The following is a 25122-nucleotide window of genomic DNA, read 5'->3' as shown; positions in this document are numbered from 1 at the left end:
AAAGCTGAATAGAAGTGTTTCTAGCAGGACTCCCTTGGGATTGATGTAAGGTCAGATGTCATTCAACATTTTCATTGGTGATCTAGAAGTAAATACAAAATCACTGCTTGCAGTGGATATATTTGCAGATGACACAAAGAGAGGGAGGAGGGTTAATAATGAAAAGGCAGGCAGCTGTACAGAGCCATCTGGAGTACTTGTTAAGCTGGGATCAGCGAAACAAAAAACATATAAATTATAGGCACAAGCAAAGTGATATAGCCTGGAAGCAGAAAATACAAGTCAGGCAACAGAACTGCAAACTGCATTCTAGAGAATAGAATGTTTGGATAAAAGTTAATATGATTGATCCTGGAATATTTAAGCAAGCTACCTAGTTACAGATGTAAAAAGTGATCTTACTTAAACATTTATGAATAAAGAAATCCTAGGATACTGATGGTGTTGCTAACATCTAGGAACATTTTAAAACTCTCTAACAACCTTTTAAAACCATTTGGTTATTTTAAGCATTAAAACTCAATAAATTTGTGTCTGAAGCACATTTTAATATGTCAACATTTTCACAGATATTCGTATTTATCAGAGTGAAGCAAGAAATTTTAAAAGAAAATGAGACCTAAAGATTATTTCGATTTTTTACAGAAAACTGTAGTTTTAAAATCAGATTATAAAGTATATTTTTAACTAATCAACAGGTAGTCATTTGATTCATAAGAGTAAAATATACACAAACTAAACCTAGAATAGGTAAAAATATTAAGAAGTACAAACTAAAAAAGTGATTATTAAGAAAGTTATATCACTGGCTTTTCCAAAATAGCTATTTACACTGTGCTGAAGTTTGCAGGGTATACACAATGTCTACATGCCTACAATACCGAACAATAAAAATAGCCAGCTCATGTGAAAAACAAGACGTAAGGACAGAAGATACCCTGAAGCAAACCATAGTTGCAACTCAGGGTAGATATGAAGCATACGAAAACAGTCCCAAAACAGCATGAATTCTGAAGTTAAAAAATGTACAAGTGTATTTGAGATGAAGATCTAGTGGAAATCAGTTTCTTCACCGTTGTACGTACATGTACGTATTTTTTTCCTCACTGAATGTAGTCTTTTATTCAACAGCCCACCTTTGAAGTGGAATAAATAAGCATTTGTGAATTATTTGTGAATGCCACTAAAGAGAAAGAAACATTAATTTAGTCAAGAGGAGATGACTCAAAAGGAAAATCACCTGCCCTGGTAATACTGGCAGTGAGAAAGTTGGTCAGCAGTTTGGTCACTTCTGATCAAACCAAGGGAAAGTACTGAACTGAATGAAAATAAAGCTGAAAAGCAAAAATATTATCCATCATTCACAGGGAGAAATGGTAAAATGAATCAACTGCGTTATACCTGCTGCAAAGAAGTAATCTGGGTTTTAGAATAACACCTATGCCCCTTGCAGCAGACTAGATGGGTTAACCAGAGTTCAAACTCTCTCAGAATAAAAGATGTCCAAGCCTTCAAACATCTTTGAGATAAACAAGGAAAATCTTCAGCCAAAACTCCCAAATCACACCTGAATCTGTTCATCTACCAAAGGTGGAAAAAAACAAAAAAGAAAAAAGATCTGTGCAAGCATGCAGAAGTAAGATCCATAACCGTAACACAGAGCAGGAGTACTCGGAAGAAAGGTATAATATATTCTCCTGGTGCAATCGAAAAGCTCTTCCAAAACAACATCTTAAAGAACTTCTACATGCTCTCTAAAGACCTCTAAGCAGAGAGGGAATCTAAGTATACAGAATGCAACACTGCTATAATACAGAGAGAATCAAATTATTCATAAACCATTTGCCCTTGAAACACAGTCTCAGGAAAGCACTGTTGCCATCTCTGTGACTTCTTTTCCGAAATTTTTGCTTTCCCCATTTGACTGGCTAGGTCAAAAAGACCCAGCATTATTCCCGGTATAGTAAAGCCACCCTGACAATAAACCTCCTAGCAAAGCAAAGGGCAGGAGGGCAGTCAAATCCCCAACAGGATTCTCTCATTCTTTCCCCATTAATCCGAACTGAAGAAGTCTGCTCAAAGGAGTGCTGATACTCATGAATAATAAACTCAGTCACATCATCAACACGAGCAAGGAATTTCCCTGAAGGACAGCTGAAAAAGGAAGAGAGAATAATAATCTAGACAACCAACAAACCCTCCAATTCGCTTGTGCATTGAAAAGGAGTTCTCAAACCCCATTCACCTTATGGAGGTTAAGTAAATTATTACACAGAAACCAAATCAAGGAGATAAGCGTGCTCCAAGGCTCGAACCATAAAGATTGAGACTATTTCCTGTGACCTCCAGAATCAAAACCCTCCTTCCAATTAAAGACAGATCAACACACCATAAACATTAAGCATTCTACAAATGAAAAAATGGTCAAAACAGACATATTGGCTTTTTAAGGCTTACCCAAGGTACACTACTGAACTAACTATGGGGTTTTTGTTTCCTGAAGCCTTCAAAAGAAATGGATACTGGGAGTAAGGCAGGGACACTGCCCTACAGTCCCCTTATTGTGCACTTACTGAACCACTCAACAGGAGCTGAATGGCAAAAATTTCTTCCAGGTGCTCTTTCAAAATACCCGGTGAAAGTCAGGTAGACTTACAAAATTTGTAAAATTCAAAGGCAAAATGCCAACATCAGACTCCCAGACCTAAGTAATGTAAGGCAAATATTAACGCAGAACATTCCAGACTATGCACATCTAATGCCAATATACTAGAAAATCCTGAAGAACCAGGAAATCTTTGAGTGGATACCAGGCTCCTTGTAGTTAGAAGAATCTCTTTCATTGTCAAATGCAGACCTATGAAAACTAAACCAAACTTATATCCTCCGTGGCCTTTCCTCTAAATTAGGTAGAGTTCATGAATCCCAAAGGATGCAAGTACAGGCACCTGGATGACATCTAGAGATAATGAGCAATTGCCTGCTTCTCATGTTTCTTTGACAGGTCAAAGATAGGCTCATGTTAACATGTCTATCTACATAGTATCTACAGAGGGATCTGGACAGGCCGGACCGATGGGCCGAGGCCGAGTGTGTGAGGTTCAACAAGGCTCAGTGCCGGGTCCTGCACCTGGGTCACACCAACCCCACGCAGCGCTACAGGCTGGGGCAGAGCGGCTGGGAAGCTGCCCAGAGGAAAAGGACCTGGGGGTGCTGGTCGGCAGCCGGCTGAACGTGAGCCAGCAGTGTGCCCAGGTGGCCAGGAAGGCCAACAGCCCCCTGGCTTGTGTCAGAAACCGTGTGGCCAGCAGGACCAGGGCAGTGACCGTCCCCCTGCACTGGGCACTGGTGAGGCCGCCCCTCGAGTGCCGTGTTCAGGTTTGGGCCCCTCACTGCAGGAGGGACATTGAGGGGCTGGAGCGTGTCCAGAGACGGGCAGCGAAGCTGGTGGAGGGGCTGGAGCACAAGCCTTATGAGGAGCGGCTGGGGGAACTGGGGGTGTTTGGCCTGGAGAAAGGGAGGCTCAGGGGGGACCTTATCACTCTCTACGGCTGCCTGGAAGGAGGCTGCAGTGAGACGGGTGTCAAGTCTCTTCTCCCAGCAAGTGCCAGGCAAGAAGAAATGGCCTCAAGTTGTGCCAGGGGAGGTTTAGATTGGTCATTAGGAAAAATTTCTTCACTGAAAGGGTTGGTCAGGCATCAGAACAGGCTGCCCAGGGAAGTGGTTGAATCACCGTCCCTGGAGGTATTTAAAAGACCTGTAAATGCCGTGCTTAGGGACATGGTTTGGTGGTGGACTTGGCAGTGTTAGGTTTACAGTTGTACTTGATGATCTTAAAGGTCTTTTCCAAACTAAGAGACTCTACATTAGCCTAAAGTTACACTATTATCAAGTCTCTTAAGAAGCATTTGGCATACTCAAAACTCCCACACAATTCAGTAACATCATTTCTGGGAAGAACTTTTTCAGATTCTGCTATCACCAGTAATAAATCCTCTGTACTTTCATCGAGGTCTAGGACTGTCTTATGAGTAAAATGTTACAAAAAAACATTTAACATTTACATTTTGTTCCAAGCAAGCATTGTCTTCAAATGGAGGAAAAGCCCCAACGAACAACTTATGAATCAGTGCAAAACTCCCTTCAAAATAGTAAAACTGTCTTAAAACTGGACATCAACTGAATGTAATTATTTATTAGATGACTGATGAAATTACAGGCCTCCCCATAAATAGGAAGAACTCCTTACCTGGACAATATAGGAACTAAAATTCCAAAGGATACATTACAGCAGTAAACCAGTGTATGGTATAGAAATTATTAAACTCATCAATTTGACCTTAGCAGGCAATAAATAGAGCCTGCACTAGCACTAAAGTAAGTATACTGTCTTACATAAGGGTCAACATCTGTACACAGCAGTCACCATTGTCAGTAGTTTGAAGCTGCTGGACAGACAGCAGATGTGGTTGATGCAATGTCTAAAAAACAATATGATTAAAGAAATAATCGAAATATATTTCATTGCAGTTTTGCCAGAAGGACATCATATTTACAAAGAAGAAAATAAAAATATCAGCAACAGTCTTCCCTTTTTCTGCAAAAAAAACATATAACTACAAAACAGATGAAATTGTCAGTATGTAGGTAAAATAATACCTTAAGCACTGAAATCTAGATTCACCCTTATCTGCAGATGGATTTGCCATACTTGCATACAACCAAACCACAACTTAGAGAAATTTCCCTTCCTCTCCCCAGAAACAAACTAATGAATTCAACTTTATCTAGATACATTAGGTTAGAATAGATGACTAGATGGTCCTTCCTTTTCTTATATGTTCTGATTCCTTATTTTGTATGTTCTTATTCTATATCTAAACAACCAATTCTTTTTCAAATTTTTCTGTGCTTCAGGTATACTATAGGTACTCAGGGATTTACCCTCTCTGCATCACTAGCCATTGTAGCACGCACTCCTGCAGAACAGAACCCAGTTCAGACTGGGATCGCATCCTTATTTCTGTTTCATATCCAAAGGTGTCTTTGGAGAAATTTTGCAAGCTACTCAAGCTACTTACCTCCTCCCCATGAGGCTGCATTTTAGAGTTTGGGATTTTTTTTCTCCCAAATCTTCAGGAACCTAGAAATTAAGCTAATGAACTCAAACAAATAGGAATGTGATGTTTGTATTCATAGGTGTATCTGTGTAGCAGTTAGCTAACAATATATATCACACCCATTATTCCCAAAGCCAGTCAGCCATGGATATATTATATTGATTATTAAAAAAAAAAAAAAAAGAAGCCACAGAGATATCTCAGTTATGTAAACCACAGAAGACAATGGTGGCCTACACTCCAAATATCAGCCTTATAATTTAGCATCAAGGGGTTACATAAGAGCACCAGTTCTGCTTGAAAAAAACATAGTTTAATGGTGCTGATTGTTTATAGTATTATGAACCACTGTAAATGTCACCTGAAAGGATATGAAATTCAATTTTTGCACCATCTGGAATCTACTCCTGATTAAGTTGTTCAGCAATGTGATTGTACCACCTAAACAAACTAATTAACATCAGAATGACACATTCTGCAGTTTTGGTGGCATTTATCTGTGTCCCATTTGTTACACACAATTTTTTTTCCAGAATGACCTTATGCTCAAAATGTGCCACCAAGCTAGCTGCATGTTAATTCTCCTTCCAAAAGTAGGCATGCATTTCATTAAAAGTTACATGTTGCTACAGTTTTACACAGTAGAGTGAAACAGACTGAATAACAAATTACTTCGGTTACATGAAATCTGGAACATCAAAATCCAACCACAAAGTTTCTTCAGCTAAAACAGAAGTCTTTGAGGCTAATTCATTGTGGAAAATTTTGATTTCAATATTAGCGTACTAACAGATTAATATTTTTTTGCTCTTTAATTTGCCTTTTTTTTTTTTTTTTTTAAGAGAGCATGTATTAAAGTCATCTTCCTAAGCGTTCTCCAGGTAGCATTCCCTTAGATTTATTTTCAAAGAGCAAGCATGAATGTGTAGCTATTCCATTTTTGGGCTAAGTATAAATTGCAAATAAAAAGATAATGCATTTTTCCATAGCCTCACCATTATGAATTCCCAGTTCTTGGCTAATTATTTTCTAACTTTTCATGGAAATAATCATGGTATTCTAAACAGAACCTACCACATGCAGTTTCTACTCCTGCACGTACTGACATCAACCTAACACAACATCAAAAAATACTGTTCGTAAATACCATTGAAAGGCACACCACCAACACACCGTATCTATGATTAACAGTACCTAGCACCAGCCAAGGCCAGTGCTATTATTTTGAAGTGGTGAAATGTTGTTTCTGTTCAATATTACACTGCATAACTTCACAGTAAATTGGTTTCCAGGTTTATTGCCAAAGTAATTAAAAATGTAAAAGGTTACTGTTTGAACAGAACATTATGGAAAAGTATTAAATACAATTGAACCTGGAGATTATTTCTCTTTATGGCAAGAAAGCAGCAGGATGGGAGGAGCAACATGCATATGAAAGGTGATAGAAGTTCATATTTCAGCAAATGCATTTCAGTGGAACCTCTACTGTAGGAAAGGGCACAAGAATAACAAGAAGGTGGGAACTGGTCCTAAAAACTTTTGATTACTTTTTTTTCTAAAAAAACAACCACTTCTTAGTTCTGAGAGATTGTTCAAAGAAAGAGTGAAGGCCAAGGGAATTAAATGAGTTGAATGACACAAGCATTAAAACTAGTATTTGGTCTGGTTTTCTTTGCCTTTGTATTAGTTTAATTGTATTTACTTCAATGGTGTTTAATTAGCATTCCTTTTCCATGTCAGAGAAGATTCTGGAACATTACTTTTAAAACAACAATTCTTTAAATCCTTTTGGAATAATAGTAGGGAAAGGAGGAGGAGGCAAGAGGGCCCAGACCTCAAAGAAATGAAAACAGTCTTTTCATCAGGTTTAATTCTGCAAGTTGAATTTTATTAGCACACACACTAGGAAGAGTTTGTATTTAACTACTGCTATAAAACTAGTCACTTGTAATGTCTAGAAATTGCAGAGTGCCTAGAGCTACATCCACGGCTTTAGTATGATCCATTATTGTGCATACAACAGCTAGCAGCAGCTGATGTAACAGAGGTCTAATCTCTATCAGGAGCGAACAGCAATGACAGCATTGCCTCCCACTAGGTGTCACACAGCTGAACACCAAAACCTCACCTGCACATGCACAAGAACTGCTGTCACCCACCTGGGAGCCTCCATTGGGGTCCCCCCTTTTCTATGTCCCTACACACCTGCTGAGGAAAAAAGCCAGAGACCCCCCAAGCTCCCCAGCTGGAATGCTGCTCCTGCCGAAGTAAATAAGACTCAGACATGATTAAAGATGGGGTTTTGAGTCTTCAGCTTGTACTCGCTTTTTCATTTTTGACACTCCTACCCTAAATCATCCATGGACATTAACCTGGGTTTTTATCTTGACATAGGCTTATTTCTGTAGACTAAAAAGAGCAGAGCGGAAGAGTTATCCAGCAATAAGGCTTTGTAACAGCTTTAGATCCTATTCAGGGACCTTATTATCAAAAAACTCCTGACCTCCAACCAAATCTTCTTTACCAAATGCTCAGAAAATTATTTTTCGCCCTTCTTCCCAGTAGATATGAAAAAATCTGACCACTTTCCTCCACATAAAAATTGCTTACATGTGAGTAGTTGCCCTATGACCTACCTTCAGTCTTCCGCTTAGACTAAGGAAGTCCTTTACCCTCCACCTGCTGATTTCCCATATAGGTTTTATGGACGCTGCCGATTTTATCCACAAGCTTATTATGATGCCAATTACACCAAAATAGTTGTCTCTGTTTTCTCACATCAGCACAAGGTAGAATGAGAATCACTTTTTTCTTTCATATTGTTAGCCTAAATTCAAGCAACACTTACGCTCTCATTTCACATTAAAAAACCCAAAAAGACACAAGCCCCAGCATACACCTTTACAACTCTATTAATTACAACATGGCATTGGTTTTGAGCTTAACTTACTCCACTTGAGATGATTAGATATAATTGCACAACAATTAAGGACTGGACTGACATGCACCAGATGGAACAAATAGGATTCCAGAAGTAGACGGGATAAAGTCCACATAATTAGCCCCCATTCTTATGTACAGTATTTTGTTTAGAAAAGAGTATTAGGCTTTCATTCCCACAGCGTTTTACTAATTTATTAGTCCATTTTGTCCTTGGATGAAATAAATCATTAATCTTAACAGGGTTATAATTATATCCTCCAACTACAGATCCATATAAGAATTTAGCTTTTAGTTTTGTCTCCAGCTTAACAAAGTTGGCTGGGAGCCCTACAGACTTTGAACTTCCATTGATAAAAGTAAATATTATTAGAAAAAAATACTTGAAAAATGATAGTTTTATTAATTAGCACATGTGAAAGCTCCTTTGGCTTCAGGCGAAAGGTTAATGAAGCTAGTGTCACAAGCACATTTTAAAGTCCACATTTACATTTCATTACACAAAACTAAGGACCAGATAATCAACATAAGCTGGTTTAGAAGTAGTTTGCTACTGAATACATCAGTGTTTCTCATGCAAATCCTTGGCCAAAAGCAATGGAAGAGTCAGTTGACAGAGAGCTCAAGCCTGAGAGCTAAACTTAAAAGTAATCCAGAATGAGGCAAAGTCCACCGAAAACCAGGCAGAACAAGCAGAAACATCATAGAAAAAGAAAAGAGCTCATCAATGTTGCCCAGCTGCTTAGGTAAAGTATATCAAACAACGGGAAAGGAGTACACAGTATGGGAATGCTGCTATACATTTACGGAATAAAGGCATTAACAGTTAACAATAAAAGCATTAACACATTAACAAAGCAAGTATCACTAACTCACAATAAAACAAGCAGTGGAAAAATGGTCTATCAGAAAGTACCAGCTGGAATAGCAAATGATAAATACTAATAAGCACAGCTATTTTCGCGCTGGATCTGAAATACCAGAGGGATATAAATGACAGAAATATCAACTGTACACACAAAACAAATGAAGTCTTCTTTCTACAGAAGTACATAAAAGAATGTATTTCTGGTGGTGGAGGGCTGGCTCTTGTCCATATTTAAGAAGAATATCCAGAAGTTCAAAATAACAGCTTCTGGTATTGTATCAGGTAGGATACAATCAATGTTTATTTTCAAATGCTCTTTAGAGAAATTTTTTTGGCTCCTTGAGATTTGTGTTTATGTGTATATCTTTTAAATTGCCCATACTCTTGAAAGTGGCAATTACAACACATTTTCATTTCAAGATACAGTAAGATCCAAGCAACTAATGAGCTCATATATGGATGTAGCAATCTGTCATCCTGCAGCGGAGGATTAAAAGGTCACGTTATAATAGCAGCTTTGTTTCTCTCATACAGAGTGGTTAACACTAAAAATTATGCTTTCAATTCCCTAAAAGTAGTAAATGAAAAATACAGGCAAATTTCGTTTTCATATGGGCAGTTTTTTCACTGCTAAAATCAGAAAAAATCCTAAGTTAACACAAACAAAAAAAGATTTATATGGGTATATTTACTTTATTTCTGATTGAATAGAATTTCTTTAAAAATACTTTCTGAAAAAAGTATTAACATTTTATTTGCACATCTGTAACATAAGTGAAAAAAGAGCTTGACTTATAAGTTGTTTATAAAGTAGTTACAGAGGAAGCCTTTACTCATTAGGCTTCTACTTAGAACACTGGGCTGTGGGACAGCCAGGTTTGTTTCCCTTTTACACCTGAGACAACTTGAATCCATACCATCCTTTTCCCAGGAGACTGCCCTAATTACCATACTGTAGCTATAGGGGGGTGCTTCCACAGAAAGCTCTTTTGTGAAGCTTTCCCTCACTATATAAAATAATGTGGTATTAATTGGAGCAGGGACTAAGACCCAAGTGAATTCCTCAACAACAAGCCTGGAGCCATATATAGCCTTCCAGTTCCCAGTTTACCCCTCCCCACCAGCTTCCTCCCCTCAAGTCTACCAGTTTGGCCCTCTGGATTATTAAAAAAAAAATTTGCTGGGAATTTGGTTCTGTATGAAATTGCCTTTACTTTAGAACACGAAATGTGTTTGCAACTAAAAATATAATTTCCGTGTCACCCTGGCAAAGAAACATCATACTTTTCTGAAAGAATGGAAAGGATCAAGTCACATACATCGTGTTTGATAATGGGAGGGATCATGCAGAAGTTTTCATTACTTCTTGTCAAGAAAAGTTTAAAGATCTTGGTGTACTAGATCCATAAACCTTAAACTAAATATAAAACTGTTCCTTTCAAAAAAAACATAAAATCAGTTTTCTAGGAAAACCTGAACATTATGCATTTAATTGAAGTAAAAGAAGTTTCAAACTCTCACAGCAAAAAATGGGCCTAAATTACCTATGTTGTTCTTACTCCCATTCAAATTTTTCATTAACTGCAGTGGAACTTCTTGGCACAATTCAAACAACGAAAATTCAAAGGAGATCTTCTCTTCTGCAGCAAGACTAAGAGCTGAGCAAAATTTCAGCAGTGGGGGTTTCCTATTAGGACATTTGAAAAGTCTGTCCACCTTGTATGCATACTCCATGTTAAGATATTCAATTAAAATTACCATTTATTATTGTACCAAGTGATATTTGCTGATAGTATTCATAATCAAAGACCTAATAAATTCATGGGACTCCAAGCAACAGCTAATTCTGGTCAGAGCAAATATAAACATGATAGCACTTAAAAACAAACAAACCAACAGAAATCAATCAGCTGCCAGAGAGCATCGTAATTTTCCCTGATAGTATGTCAACAGAAGTTAAAAAATTACAAACAATCTGCATTCATTTCAGAAACAAAACCATTTTTTGAATACAAAAATAGAATGACAGCAACAAAAAATGTGACTATTCTCTGCCAAGATTTCAATGTCGAGAAAATAAACATCCTTGAAAAGCTTCTAATGGCATTTGACTTCCCAGCCACACTAACGTACCTTGATAACAGCACCTTTCTATCATGCCTGACAACACAGGAACATATTCATGGAAAGCAATGATGAAATTTTTCAGCTAGCATGTTGGGTAAAATGTGGATCCCAATTAAATCAGTTGTCAAATAGCCAACAACTTGTAAATACTCGGGATTTTATGCATATGGTGCAAAAAGACCTCAGTCTCTTGACAGCATCATCTCTAGCACAGGTTTCAGAAACAGCATTAAACAGACCCCAAATTCCATGGTTTACTGAACGAAATTCTCGATTTTATCATTGCTAGCTTGGTCCTGATACTGGTGCCTTTGATGTAGCCTATACAACAGCAGTTAACTTCCATGGAAATAATTTTGTGTCTATCACCTTGTTGAGAAACTACTTTTCAAATGTTGCCATTATAAACCACAAGACAAAGACTCCACCCAAATTCTGACATCAACCTAAGTACATACTAATAAAAGCGATTTTTCTGAGCTGCTGAATAATATTTGCACTACTATTTCTCTGCGTTGTAATTTGTCATGTATGTTAAGTAAGAAGACCTAAAAATGAAACACAGTGGTGAAACTGGAAGATACAAGATTTCAATTCATGCCTGCTGGTGTATAATCCCCTCACCATAAGGATATGATCAGAATCTTTTGCAAACAATGGAAAGACAACTCAACTTTTCACACACTCAGGTCAGACTAAAAGTTTTGCTTCACTTCCTAAGCACTTAGATTAAAACACTAGTTATCTATAAAGATATAATAGTCACTATAAAAACACTCATCACCCAACTGACTGAAAAAATACGAAGTATAATGAAAATGAACAATAACTTTGGGCGTTCATCGCTTCTATGTGTTGCTTTTCTGTTCATCAAATAGATTTTTAAGTCAAAACATATCAATACAATCATTTATTTTAATTGTCTATGAAGTGCACTAATTTCCTCATCAAGCCTATGACTTCTGGTGAACTACATCATATTTGGAGAAAAAATAAACTGTTTCAGCTTTTCATTATGAAATTTTATCACCAAAAGGAAGCTATCACTGAAAGCTTTAATTTTAATGGAATTTTTACTGAATAAATTAAATTTTATTTCTTATTAAATCGGTTTCACCAGTTTTCTGTTTGTTGTCAGCCAAAAGCTGGGCATTTTAATGCTGAACCCAAAAAAGTATGTAGCTCACAAATGTTCCCATCAGAACTGAGTAGAGCTCACAATTCTTTAAAAGCGTTGCATGAATAAACAGTGATGTAGTTCCTATCAAACCTACAACCAATAATGGGGAAATTAATTTTATTAATAATACCAGGATCAGCATGTGCTACCGGCATACTGTGCCCGGAATCATTTAAGTATGAATGTGATAAACAAAGATCAGTATCATCTATGTCTAACAGGAGGATAAAAACCAGCAGACGTTGTATGGAACTCACTGTAGATATAATGCTAAATATAACCTATGCTAACATAAAGGCTACCTTGTATGAACACAACATGTATCTCGATACTTCCAGCAAACACTTCTGCTCTAATCAGAGATTTGAATAAGGAATCGGTGACCTAGAGCACTGAGTATCATGGAAAGGAAAGTTTTATTCAGATACAAAAAAAAGTCACCCTTTCTCATTTGTTCTTTTTTTGTAAAGAATTAACATTCTCACTGTGAGACCAATTTGCTCAACAAGTTTTTACATTAACCTTCTTAGTAATTTTCTTTAGCTGCTTTCAAAGCAGTCTCAGAAATTCAGATACACTTTTCATACACACTTGAACATTCAAAAAAAATGACATTGGCTGTTTTTCAACAATCAAAAAGAACCTCAAATTTTCCACTGAATAACCTCCCCTCCTTCCTCCCCCAGATGGTACTTCAGAAGGCAACTGTAATTCAGATTCGTTGCATTTATGTACTTCAAACCCATGACTATTTACTATCAGAGACAAGTTCAAACACTGGCGTTCCTGTTGGAGGGGAACTCTGAAGATCAAATTGTATGTTCAGACGACCGCAATTTTCTTCTGTGGTTCCAGCCTTCTGAGAGTCCTGCTGTTAAAACACCCTCCCATAAACCTGAAGAAGGAAAAGTGACCTACCTTAGAAAGTCCGCCTACTTCCAAATAGAAGCAGATAATGAAAACGTTCCAGGTGACCCACAGGGCAGTCCACACCGTGTACTAAACACAAAGCCGGATGAAAGCAAAAAAGACAGAAAAATAAAATGAGAAGATGAAAGGACTTTATACTGAGCAGATCAATAATAAACCCCCTGATACTAATAAGCATTGTTCTTCTAGGAACAGCCAAGCACAGAGAGTTCAGAAAAGGAATTCTCCCTGCAGAAGTCCCCTAAGAACCATAGGAAATTACAAATCAAATATATTCATTGCTGGTCTAAATAAATACCTATAAAACAGATTTATTCTTTACTGTTTTACACTATCCTACTGATACCAATTAGATCCAAAATGCTGACTTAAACACAGGTTTTGGGGCAACTGTGAGTCATTCGTAAATCATGATTTAACTCTGTTAAATGAGATTCCAGAATAGTACAATAATTGAAATAGACAAATAGTATTAAAATAGTATTTAAATATTATGAAGAAAGACACAAGAATCAAACACCACCAAATAAAACAGAAGAGCTACTGATGTGATAATTTGGATATTTTTTTAAACAAACAGGTAAAGGGTAAATCTGATCTCTTAAGAGTCTTTAAGTAAAAAGTATTTAATTTACATTAAAAATGGGTCACTACTCCAGCCCTTGTGGCCATGAACCTGATCCTACAACGCATTCTTACAGGTGAAGTTATCCATATCTCTTCTAGGTTCTCCAGCATCCTACTCTAGTGCAAGACTGAACTCATACTCCACCCAAAGCATGAACGGTAGATCAATTTGTCTACCTGCAATAATCTTGTGCATTTTAATTTTCAGCATAATTGACTGGCACTATTTCCTTACAGATGCACTGTTTACCTACATACGACTGTAAACTATGCCCAATTAACTTCCCAAGCAGTACACCTCAGCAGCATTTCTGTCTGAGGGGCTAAGTGCACACAGCCACGCTGGAGCTACACCCACCTGAAAAATGCCATCAGCAGCAGCACTGCCACTTTATATTTATGTGCTTATAACCTTCACAGTAGAGAACGGCTGCCAAGTGCCTTTGAAAGTCTAATTAGCTGAGACCAGATGAGGCTAATATGCTATTGTTTTGCTTCAATATAATCAGTAAAGCTCAACACCCTAATCTGCAATATGCTGGATCCCATTTCCATTGCACGGATACCATCAGCTTGGCTTTCTTGGGCACTTTTGGGTGATGTTCCCCCCTTTCTTCCCCTCCCTGTAATGTACAATGAAAGGTTCAGGCAAAGACAGCTAATTTTTTTCCCCAGTTTGATGACCCTTACATGCATATAGCCATTTTTGTACACCAAACAGGTTAACTGCTTTAATTTAATTTCTTGTGAGGTATTTAGGTAGTTTGGAGATGGCTATGGCATAAGAAGTAGGTCATTAATAAACAAAATGAGGGTAATACTCCTGGGCTGTTTCCTCTGGCTTACAGAGAAGGGCAGTGTGGCCCCTGAAGGCTGGGTTATTATAAAATAGACAAAGCTGCTGTGGTCTGTGAGCAGTATAAGGTCTGTACTATTCATAAGATTAACTTAAAAGAGGCTATCAGATTTTACCACATTTGCTGACTTCGTAGTAACTCATTAAAAGCGCCCAATATTCCAACATATGTCCTCAGAACATGAGGTGCAGTATGTTCAAAATTAATGAACACTTAATAAAAGCTCAGTTGCACAATAAAAAAAAAAAAGAGATTTCAGACTATTCAGGGCATTCCCCCTTTTGACAAATAATGTTTTATCTGTCCATGAATGAAATCTGTCATCACAACAACAGGAAACATACTTGATCTGCCAGGCCAAGGCAAATCTGTTAATGGCCTCATTCTGTCCCATGGGCACCAATGACCACTCTGAACCATGCAGGCAAAAGCCATCTGAATGTGCCTTCCCAGGCCGGGTTATGCTAGTTTACACAGTCAGGACCTTTTTGGCTCCTTATCCACTGTGAGGATTACTGAAAGAGAAGTGCAGGTGCAAGGCAGGTGTACCTTGCAACCCAGCTGCTGGGTATGGAGAGGCTCTTCCTACACTCTCACTGAACTGTAGGAATATAGATTTAATTTGCTCTAAGAACATAATAATTACATATTCAGTAATTAGTACTATATAACTGTTAAAAGTGAGAGAGTTATTCTCCACATTTGAAAACACATATTTTCAGATATGCAAGTAGCAGATTCTTTCCTTGTATAGCCTCATAGGTACTTAAGGAAGACTACATTAAAAGAAAGGTTTTAAGACAGCAAAAGCAAGAAAGCAAAATCAGGGAACACCAGAATTCTGGCTATATATGCCACTTTAATTTTTCTATTTTGTGAATGTGCAATACCATGGAAACAATTAAATCATCAAAGGTATATTTTTACTTTAAAAGACCTTACCTCCATTAATACATTTTATGAACAGCTAACTTAATACTTCATTCCTTTTTGTCACTCAGACCCTTCTCTGAGGACTGAATATTCATTTCCTCATGAGGTTTTCTAAGATGTTCATCACTGTAATGTGTGAGAGCAGCATAAACATTAACTAATTTATTTTATGTTGTAAGGGAATGATACAGCTCTCAGAATGCAAATGATGTTCTGATACATGCAGAGATTACATTCAGAAGTATTCATACATTATAGATGTCCAACTTGAGATGCTTAAGACTTCATTTTTCAGAACACTTGGGGTTATACAGTGCGTTATAAGCTCAGTGCTCAGCTCCGTGTTGGCTGAGAATTCAGCACTTGTGCAACTTGGACCATAAGGTCTCAAGACAAGAACTCAGAACACAAGGGGAAAACAAAGCATGTGAAAAGTTTGGTTTAAGTGACTTGCTTTGTGTCAAAAAAGGTTTTGGTGGTTGAGAGCAGAGGTAAAACTCAGCTACCCAGCACAGCCTTCATAACAAAAGCGATCTAATTCTTGCTGCCATGTGCCTCATTCTTCTCGTGTCTTCTGTTTTCTGCAAATCAAGTTTCTATTCTATAGCTGCAATCAGCAGAACACCCCAAATGTCCGCCCTTTCTATGGCAACGGAGGTGCCCCTAGAAAAAAACTGGTACGCACCTGGCACAGTTCAAAACTGCAAATATGTAAAAGGATCACGTTAAGATTGCACATGAGGGCTTCAGTAAAAGCATTTCATAATTTTTGAGTGTTTCTTACTGAAAAATTTGTACTACTTTGTGAACTTTATGCGCATGTGTGTAACTTCATATGTATATACTTTCATGGTTTAAAAACAAATTGTAACAATATTATGTGGCATCACACTAACACCTGTTTGGGTCATGAAGAGAGGTGTAATGTTTAGACCATGATGAAGACCTCTCCTTTTTGCTAGCAGAGAAACTGCCTGCAGTCCTAAGTTGTTGTCCTCTGTGTGAAGGGACATCATGCATGTTGGCAAGACATTTGTTGTCCATGGAAGAGTAGTTAGGGTCTGAAACTTCAGGTCCATACTGATCCTCAGGGTTAATTCCCCTCCCAAGGCACCTCACCTAAGCTCTTTCATGACCTGAGCTGCCATTCAACATCTCCAGCCCCATGTCCTGATCGCTATACCCTAACTGTCCTGCTGTGTCTGCTCACTCCTACTCCCTGACACCCAGTGATCCCTGCCCCAGTTCTTTGGCCAGCCACACTCCACCCGCCCTGGCCTCGCTGGTCTCATGCTCAGCATCACAACTCTCACCATATCTGGCTCAAAGAAAGAATTTTCCACACAGGTTGAATCAATAAGAAGAATTGGGGGGTTTATTTTATACCCCATATGACGCACTACTTAAAAATCACCTGGACATTTTCACCTAACAGATTCCTTCTGCTGGAAGGACCCAGGACACCGGTGATAATCTTTACTGATTTCTCCCCATGATGCACTGTATACTTTCTTGCTTTTGGTCTTTTGTACTAAGTATTGTATACTATGTGGTGTGAGGAAGCATCTGGAATCTTACAAGCTATGTGGAGAGAGTACTCCCTAAACCTTACAGGTTAAATGTTTACTAAATTATTGTCCAACCCGGTAGGTTCCTTTCAGATCCCTTTTCTTAATGTCAGCCTCCTACAGGTTAAATGTTTATTAAATTATTGTCCAGCTCAGTAGGTTCCCTTCAGATCCCCTTTCTTAATGCCACTCTCTACAATAGTAATATTTCTATACCTCTTTTGACTCTGCAGGTCACACTGAAACCGGTGCAGAGATACCTTTCATGTACCAGTCAAATAAAACCACTTCTAGAGTTAAATCGTTGATATTAGAGGGACATAGTTTAAAAAAAAAAAAAAAAAGGGTTAAGGAAAAATGCAAAGGATGGCTGCTTAAACTGAAAGGTAAGAGAAAATGCTATGTTTGAATATTACAAGGATTGTGGGATAAGTTTAGTTTTAACAAATAAACTGTCTCAAGTGGGTACTTGATCTGAAGCATAGCACCTCCTCTGACGGTGTCTTGGCATTAGGAGAAATGAATGTTGGCTCAGGGATACTTCCAAGGAAAGGCAGCAACTACTGAGTCATCAGATCAACCCCCTGTAATACCTGGCTGTGCCTCAGAGGCATCAGTAATTGCAGAGCCCCTACTTAAATCATATTTGTGAAAGATGACAAGGAAAGTGGCATAAATCAACGTGATGGAACAGTGACAACTCAGGACTTACTGAGAAGGATGTTCAAGGAGTAATTTTGGCTGCCTAAATATTTCACGTGTGTTCTGAGTATAACATTTGCCTGAATACTGTATAAAGTGTTCTGTATAGCCTTTTTTTCTGCATTTTTGGTGTGGTTTTTTTGTTTGTTTTTTTTTTTATTTTAAGAAAACGCCTCCTGACTTTTCTGGTGTACACATTGCCTATATATCATATTATTTAATGAATTAAATTAAAGCAAGTAAAGCAGAGACTTCCACCTTATATTCCTACTATTGAAGTGCATTATTTTCATCTCTGTTCATTAATACATTTATGTTAAGCTTTGGGCCAGGTTTGTGCAGTTTTAGCTACATGACTCATCGTTCAGAAGGCTTTTGAAGTCTCACATCAGAAGTAGGAGAAGGGAAAAAAACCCAACTTTAACAAGTATCTTGTCATCATCTTTAATCAATTTTAACAGCCTGAAAATCTTGCTGGTGATAGCAAGTTCTATTAAGAAAGGAAAAGCATGCACAGGGAAATGAATCATAGCAGAGCTCTGGAGCTGTATGACAGGTGTGTTATAGAGTAGTTAGAACTTAAATTTATCTGTTTTTTATTCTTTGCAAATGTTTGGGTAAGTTTCAAATGAGCTAATATGAGAAAATTAGAAATCAGCTCTGCACTTTTATGTCCCCTGGGAACTTTGCACTGATTTAATTCAGCCACAAAACACTCAAGTATTGAAAAAGCATATCTGCTTCATGACAGGACAAATTGTTCATAAAAATAGATCTAAATTACTAATTAATACAGAAACTATTAGAAATAATTATTGAATTTAAACTAATTAGGACACTTGGAGTTAATGCTGTTGCTCCCCCTCTCTCTGTGTCTCTGTTTCCTAAGCTCTGAGGACTCAGAACTTTACATATGGAAAAGGAAATTCCAGATTTCTTTCAGAATCACTATCCTTATAGTCCTGTATCTGACGGACTGTGGACAAAGAACATCACCACCTTTATCTACTTGGAATGACAATTGTATTCAACAGAGATGCTTCATGACGCAGCCATTGCATGGCAGCTCTTAGAGGGTGAGGCATTTTTTTGTTAGAAAGATCTCAGACCAAATTTTATACCACTGAAACTATGAAGGAAAAGTAATTTATTTATTCATACTTTTAATCTACAATGGCTACGCTTTTGCTGCGGTCAAAGAGATGACTGCAGCTTATGTAGTCATTAACTGTTAGCGATGAACTAGCTCGCCTGGGTTAATGACAGTGGAAGAGTTAGAAGCATGCAACTGCTTTTGTGTTTATTCAGCTTCTGTCGCAGCCCTCACTGAGCTCCTTGGCTCCAGGTACCTGCACCAAAAACCTGCTCAATTATGCCTGCAGAACTATCCTCATATTTGACTGCAGTATAGATGCTTCAAGTTATGGTCCTACATTTATTCACTTGCTTTCCCACTCCTACTGTATATTAAATTTTGAGGGGTGAAAACACAATATACACAGCATAAGATGGCAAAGTGAAAGCTTTTGTGTAACTTCTTTTGTCAGGGAAACGTCAAGGCACAGCCCTCATCACACAGAAGATAGATAAAAGACATTCTCTTGAGGTCAAACCAAGGACCCAAGAGCTGGTCATCTTAAATCAAGATCCCTAGCAGGCTATGACAGAATATCATGGGGACAGTTTGCGCCCACATGTGCCAGATCAATTTTGTGTAGACAGTTTACAGAAGTAAACCGTTGTATCCGACGTGATTCTCTCTTTATTTCAATTTATTGCATCTCCTCCCTCTGCCTCTGCCCGCACACTGCTGCTCCTGACTGTGCAGTCCCAGTCCCTGCCTTGTGATGGCACCGGCACCCACTGGGAACCTCACAGACTGGATTCAGCTCAGCAGTCTAGCAAAAAATTCCACTTTTTGCTAGGTTGGTTTTCTGACAGCTTAGGAGTGGAACCGGCTTACTGAAGGGTCTGGTTAACTGCTGCCATAACTGGTAGAGAGGGTTTGAAGTATTCAGCCAGGGAGAAGAACAGTGGGAACTGGGAGGCATGCAAGCCACCCCCTTCTGCTGGCATCGAGCTGTGAGGACGGTTCCAGACGACCTGTGTACTTTTACTTTTCAGACTTCAGGATTTGGCTCAAACTATTCCTGCTACACTGGGAACCTTATAGTAGCCATAGAAGCTGCTCTAAATTCTTGATCTTCCCAAACAGTATTGGCACCTGCTATAGCTTGAGCTCTTAAATATTTGCTTAAATTTAAATCAGAATGTGAGTTCAGTTACATCTGAAGACAAAGTATCTGGCTGAGGTGTTTCTTAATTTAATTAAGAGACTTCTACCTCTACATTAAAACAACTTTCACATAGTCTAAAATGTTCATTTACATTGGAAAAGATACAGAAACAGTCAACATCTGTTGTGCTTCATTTGAAAACCAAAGCAGAGATTCCACCACTGAACAGCAGTGCTGAACCTGAGGGGCAAGAGATTTTGGGATGTCGCATCCACTTCAGGCACGAATTTCCTATGTAATTTTATAGATGCCTACCGTCACTTGCTTCCGATGTCTTATTTATAAAAAAGAGAACATAAAGCAGAAAGGTGATTCATCAATATAGTTCCCCAGCCACAGGTATAGAGAAAAGTGCTATTATTTACATCAATCCATTTTCAATTACTTATAGTCTGCTCAGAAGTCTAGCTAATATGAGTATAAGGAACCTTGGGTACACTTTTTGTTCAGTTTTTCTTTTAAGACATAACAAAGAATTACAGGATTACAAGCTTGACTAGAAAAGCTTTTTAAGTATTTGTTTAATGAGGTTTCCCCTGTAGACATTTATTTCAGTCTTTTGTGAGGAAAAAATAAAAGCTTTAGCCTCCTTAAGTCCATTACTGACAACACAACTGAAATGTTCCAGATACAGACACTGCCAGGTAAAGACACAGTATTCATCCATTCAGAAGAGACCGTGGGGGAGGAAAAGTGGTATTTTTTGTTGGCAGTTTCCTTCACAGCTTTGGAAGGTCTTTTTATTCCTGGCTATGTTGAGAACATGGGGAAAAAAACCCCATGATGCTTCAAGTTACAAGCATCAAGACGATTTCTAACTATTTAGGGTCAAGGCTGTAAATACAGGTCTTAGCAAAATTAGATGTAAGTGAGAAGGAGATTTATTTGGAACCCACAGGTCACAGGACTGAAGGAGTTTCTATAGTCCCTGTTTCTCCCTGTTTAACATGAAGATGTAGTTAAATACAACTTGACCCTTACAAATACATGGTTTTTAAAATGTCCATTGATTCTGCTTGTCTATTGCAGAGAGCAACCTTTTGTATTTCTTTTATTCATTCATACATAGTCTAATTGTAGATTTTCCCATGAGTCTTTAAAGAGTCCCATTCTTTAAAGAATCTTACTAAGGACTTTCATCATGGTCAGAATTTTGGCAGCACTTTCTCTAGGATACCCATTCTTGATAGCTTCCAAAATCACAGAAATGCCACTCACTAGTTCTAAATTTGCAAAAAGACATGGAGACTTCTAAAGTTTCTACGGAACTACCATCTGGTGTTTTCTAACCAAGAAGATTCTGCATTGTAATATTACAGGTTTTAAAACCAATTGCAAAAAAATAATAGATAATAAATGAGACTTACCACAACTATATATCGAGGCCTAAACTGGATGGTTCCAAACAAACCCAAAATGACAACTATTATTTGTAGGAAATTGCCAAGGATAGGAGCCCACTGGAAACCAAGGAAGTCAAAGATCTGTCTCTCTAATGCTGCCAGCTGTAAGAAAACACATAAAAAGAACATCCACTTTTTAATTACAGGTGAGACAGAATACTTGACATTTTGTTACTTGCACTAGGCTTAACCAGATAAAAGTATGGCAAAATTCTGAAACTATGGTTACTGTCAGCATTGCCAGTACACTGGTATCTGAAGATAGCTACCAGTCAACATACAAAACATCTAATAAAAAAGCACTTGGGAAAAACTTTAATTTAAGAAAATATTTTTTAAACCCTTATATAGTACAAAAATATCTCTACAAACCAAATGCAGGCAAGCTTTGTTTTATTCTTGTATGCTTAAAACTCTAAGGGTTGACAATATTTATTCAAATACAAAATTTGTCTTAAACAGCAGCTCACCTAGGTTGAGCAAAGCCATGCAAACCTTGCTGTTGTTACTGAAGTATCATCATGCTCCCTCCCTTCCCCATGTCTTTGTTTTCTTCGATTTATCCTCAACTAGACTTGACTGCAAGTTTCTCAGTTTATTTCTAAAGGAGACAGATTTTGACCAAAAAGGGCAGACCAGGCTCAGAGGAGTCCCAGATGAGGCTACTGGGTATGCTCCCGGGAGTTCCCTAGTGCAGGAAGACTGCTGGGATCTCCACACTACCTGAAGCATGGACTGAGGTTCAGGTAGTGAAAGGCTGTAGAAAAAGTTGGAAGACCTTGGAGTAATCCGTTTCAAAATCAACAGCCAAATGAGCTATCTGAGCTCTGCCATAATCTGCTAGGTTGCTTCGGGCAAGTGCAAATCAGGAAGACACAGTGGCAGCCTAACGACTCTCTTCCCACTGTCCCCAGGGCCAGACGTGGAAATGCACGTAGGCTAAGAAACATCAACCTTTATCCTTGTATCAGCATGTGGTTCTTAGGTAATTCTGCATTTCTGAATGTTAAAGGGGGGAAAAAAAAGCCAGATTAAAATTCTTCTGCAAACACATTTGCTACTTATTTCTGACAATCCAGTCGATTATTCTACAGATGCTAAAATCAACTTTCTCAGCAGCACACCTGTTGATGTTTAAACTTGGTTCGATATTGTTCCAGCCATAGCAAGACTTTTTTGAGCATCTAAACAGAATCCTACTGAGAAAAAGCTGAGTTTCTGTGCTTGCTAAAACATATTACACATCTACTTGATTTTACTACATTGTTACAAACCCTAAAATTTACCAAAATACGCACTTAAAATATTTATAACTGAGACAGATGGAATAAGCATGGTCCTGTGAATACCAAAGTAAGTATTCTCATATGTGGGTATTTCACATAAAACTTTTCATTTTTCATCATGGCCAGATTCAATCCTCACCTACAAGATGGGCCTAGGTGTCACTGAGAGCAGAATCCATATTTTGTGTACAAAAATCTTCCCTTACACCAGTCATGAAAAACACATTCTTTACGTTGAGGTTATAAATATAAATCTAAACAATGAAACGAACAAAGGTAGAATCACCAACTTGATGCAGCTCCGCTGCAGTGAAGTTACATTGACTTTTATCAGTGAAACATCTGGCCCAGTATATATAAATGAAAAATTATCACACAGCACATGATGTTATATGGATGGAGTTGCCAAATCAGACTAGAATCTGCTTATCAGCCACCTCTGCCCTGACATTCATTAAAACTGTCATGTAACCTAGGTCTTTGCCTGCACCAACAAATTGATGGTGCCCTGCAACACTCCAAGCATGGAAGGCAGCTCGCTTAGGATTGCCTCCAGTTGTGTCCTTGGCTCTGAAACAGGGCAGCCGTCTGCAAACTACATACCTACCTACTCAAAATGGTCCCTGGGCACAGGTGAAATGTCTGGGATGACCGCTGGTCACAAGGAGCCCAGTTAACATGATGGAGGACTCTCAATTGCTGACCAGCACCCACAGTGGTATGCCACTGTCTGGCTTCTTTCCCAGGCACATGTGAATTTGCTGGTATAGAGAACATTGACCATAGTGGGCATTTACAAAATTCATTTCACACAGCTGGTTCACTGCAAGTGATGGCTGCCCTTAGATGTTTTATGTAGTGTTGAAACACCTACAGCTGTCAGACAGAAGCCTGCAGCACAGATACGAATGAAGCTTTTTAGTGTATGTCCTTTCTTAAACTGGTCCTTAGGAGCAATTTTAGAGCCATGTAGATCAGCACCTTAAATGCCTGAAAGACATAGTACTGCAGAGTCAATGAATATAGCCACTGCGCTTTGCCAACAGACCCATGTCAACAGGCTTGGTACTCAGCTGATGCCTAAACTGGACCAGGCAGAAAGTTTCCCTTCATGTGTACCTCCTTGATATCTGCCAAGCAAGCTCTGAGCACATGTAGCAGGACCAGGCTCCCACAAAACAGCACAGCGGCCACAAGCATCTTCCCAAAGGTGGTTGTATAAATGTGTATATGCACTGTAGACAGACATACACATATAAAAAAAAAAATGAGCTTTTTTATGGATTACTGTGGTAAAGGCACCCACCACAAACACAAATAAGTTTCAGTTTCCTCTCCTGCTGCCTACCGAGGTGTATCCATCCCTCTCCTCCCACCTCCTATCCATTAGGATACCGAGGAAGAAAGCTTCTCCTTGAAGGTCTGTCACCAGCCAAAAAATACGAATTTGTATTTAGTGAGTTAAAAAAAGAGCACAAGCAGAAACATGAGTCTACAGCCTACTGCTTATGGCACTTATCCAGGATTGGGGGAGTTGATTATATTTCTTGCCTGCAGGGCTCCTTCTTTATTTTTATATACAGTCACAGCATGTGAACCACCAAAGGAGTGCTGGAAGCAGGACACCAAACATATAGCACTATTGCTTCCCCACTAACAAGCCCTTTCACTATCAGGCTATGCAGTAAGACTTTGCTGTGCAGCTAAGTCTCATTTATTTTGCTCTTGTCGCCAACACCGAGTAATTTGTCTCATCTTTAAAGCCCACAGAATACATTAGTGGGGCAAAAAAATCTAAAGAAAAGAAAGAGGTAGGAGGCATGTCTGTCCTGCTTAAATTGCTGCTCTCTTCTAAATTACAAAATTTTCTTGCAGACAGCACAGATAGGCACTAAAAACCTAAAAATTCATGCTAACGGCAGAGGAAACATTAAGTTCTGTTTTCTTTATACCATGGACAATATGCACTGAACAGAGAAAGCACATAAGCACTGCTGTTCTTTTGTTTAGCATTTCACTCAACAGTCCCCAAGCAGAGGTGAAAGCCACAGACTTTTTAGCTCCGTGCAGATGAACAAAAGCAGACCCTAACCCAGTCTGTGATTCAGGTAATTCACTGCACAGACATCATCAGAATCAAGTGAGTGAAACAGGTAGCTGTGCACAATTACAGGCTGGTTTTATACAGGTTTGAAGAGTCAGTACTGTTTGCACAGATCCAAAATCTCAGTAGCCACAAGTGGCCACCAGACTAACCTGTGCCATGCGGTGCAGTTGGGAAGAA

At 38.4% G+C, this 25122-nt stretch overlaps 1 protein-coding gene across 2 annotated transcripts in view; it reads right to left on the bottom strand.

Annotated features, from left to right (window-relative positions):
• NKAIN3 (sodium/potassium transporting ATPase interacting 3) overlaps positions 1-25122 on the bottom strand; it is a 375006-nt gene that overhangs the window by 176168 nt on the left and 173716 nt on the right. For both annotated transcript variants that reach the window (XM_040588722.1, XM_040588723.1), the window contains exons 2-3: positions 21517-21654; positions 13154-13234 (exon numbers count right to left, since the gene is read on the bottom strand). In XM_040588722.1, coding sequence (XP_040444656.1) covers positions 13154-13234; positions 21517-21654 — 219 coding nt within the window. The remainder of the gene's footprint in view (positions 1-13153; positions 13235-21516; positions 21655-25122) is intronic.

The sequence above is a fragment of the Falco naumanni genome, chromosome 3, assembly GCF_017639655.2.
Source record: "Falco naumanni isolate bFalNau1 chromosome 3, bFalNau1.pat, whole genome shotgun sequence".
NCBI classification, from domain to species: domain Eukaryota; kingdom Metazoa; phylum Chordata; class Aves; order Falconiformes; family Falconidae; genus Falco; species Falco naumanni.
This window is presented reverse-complemented; position numbering and strand designations above follow the sequence as displayed.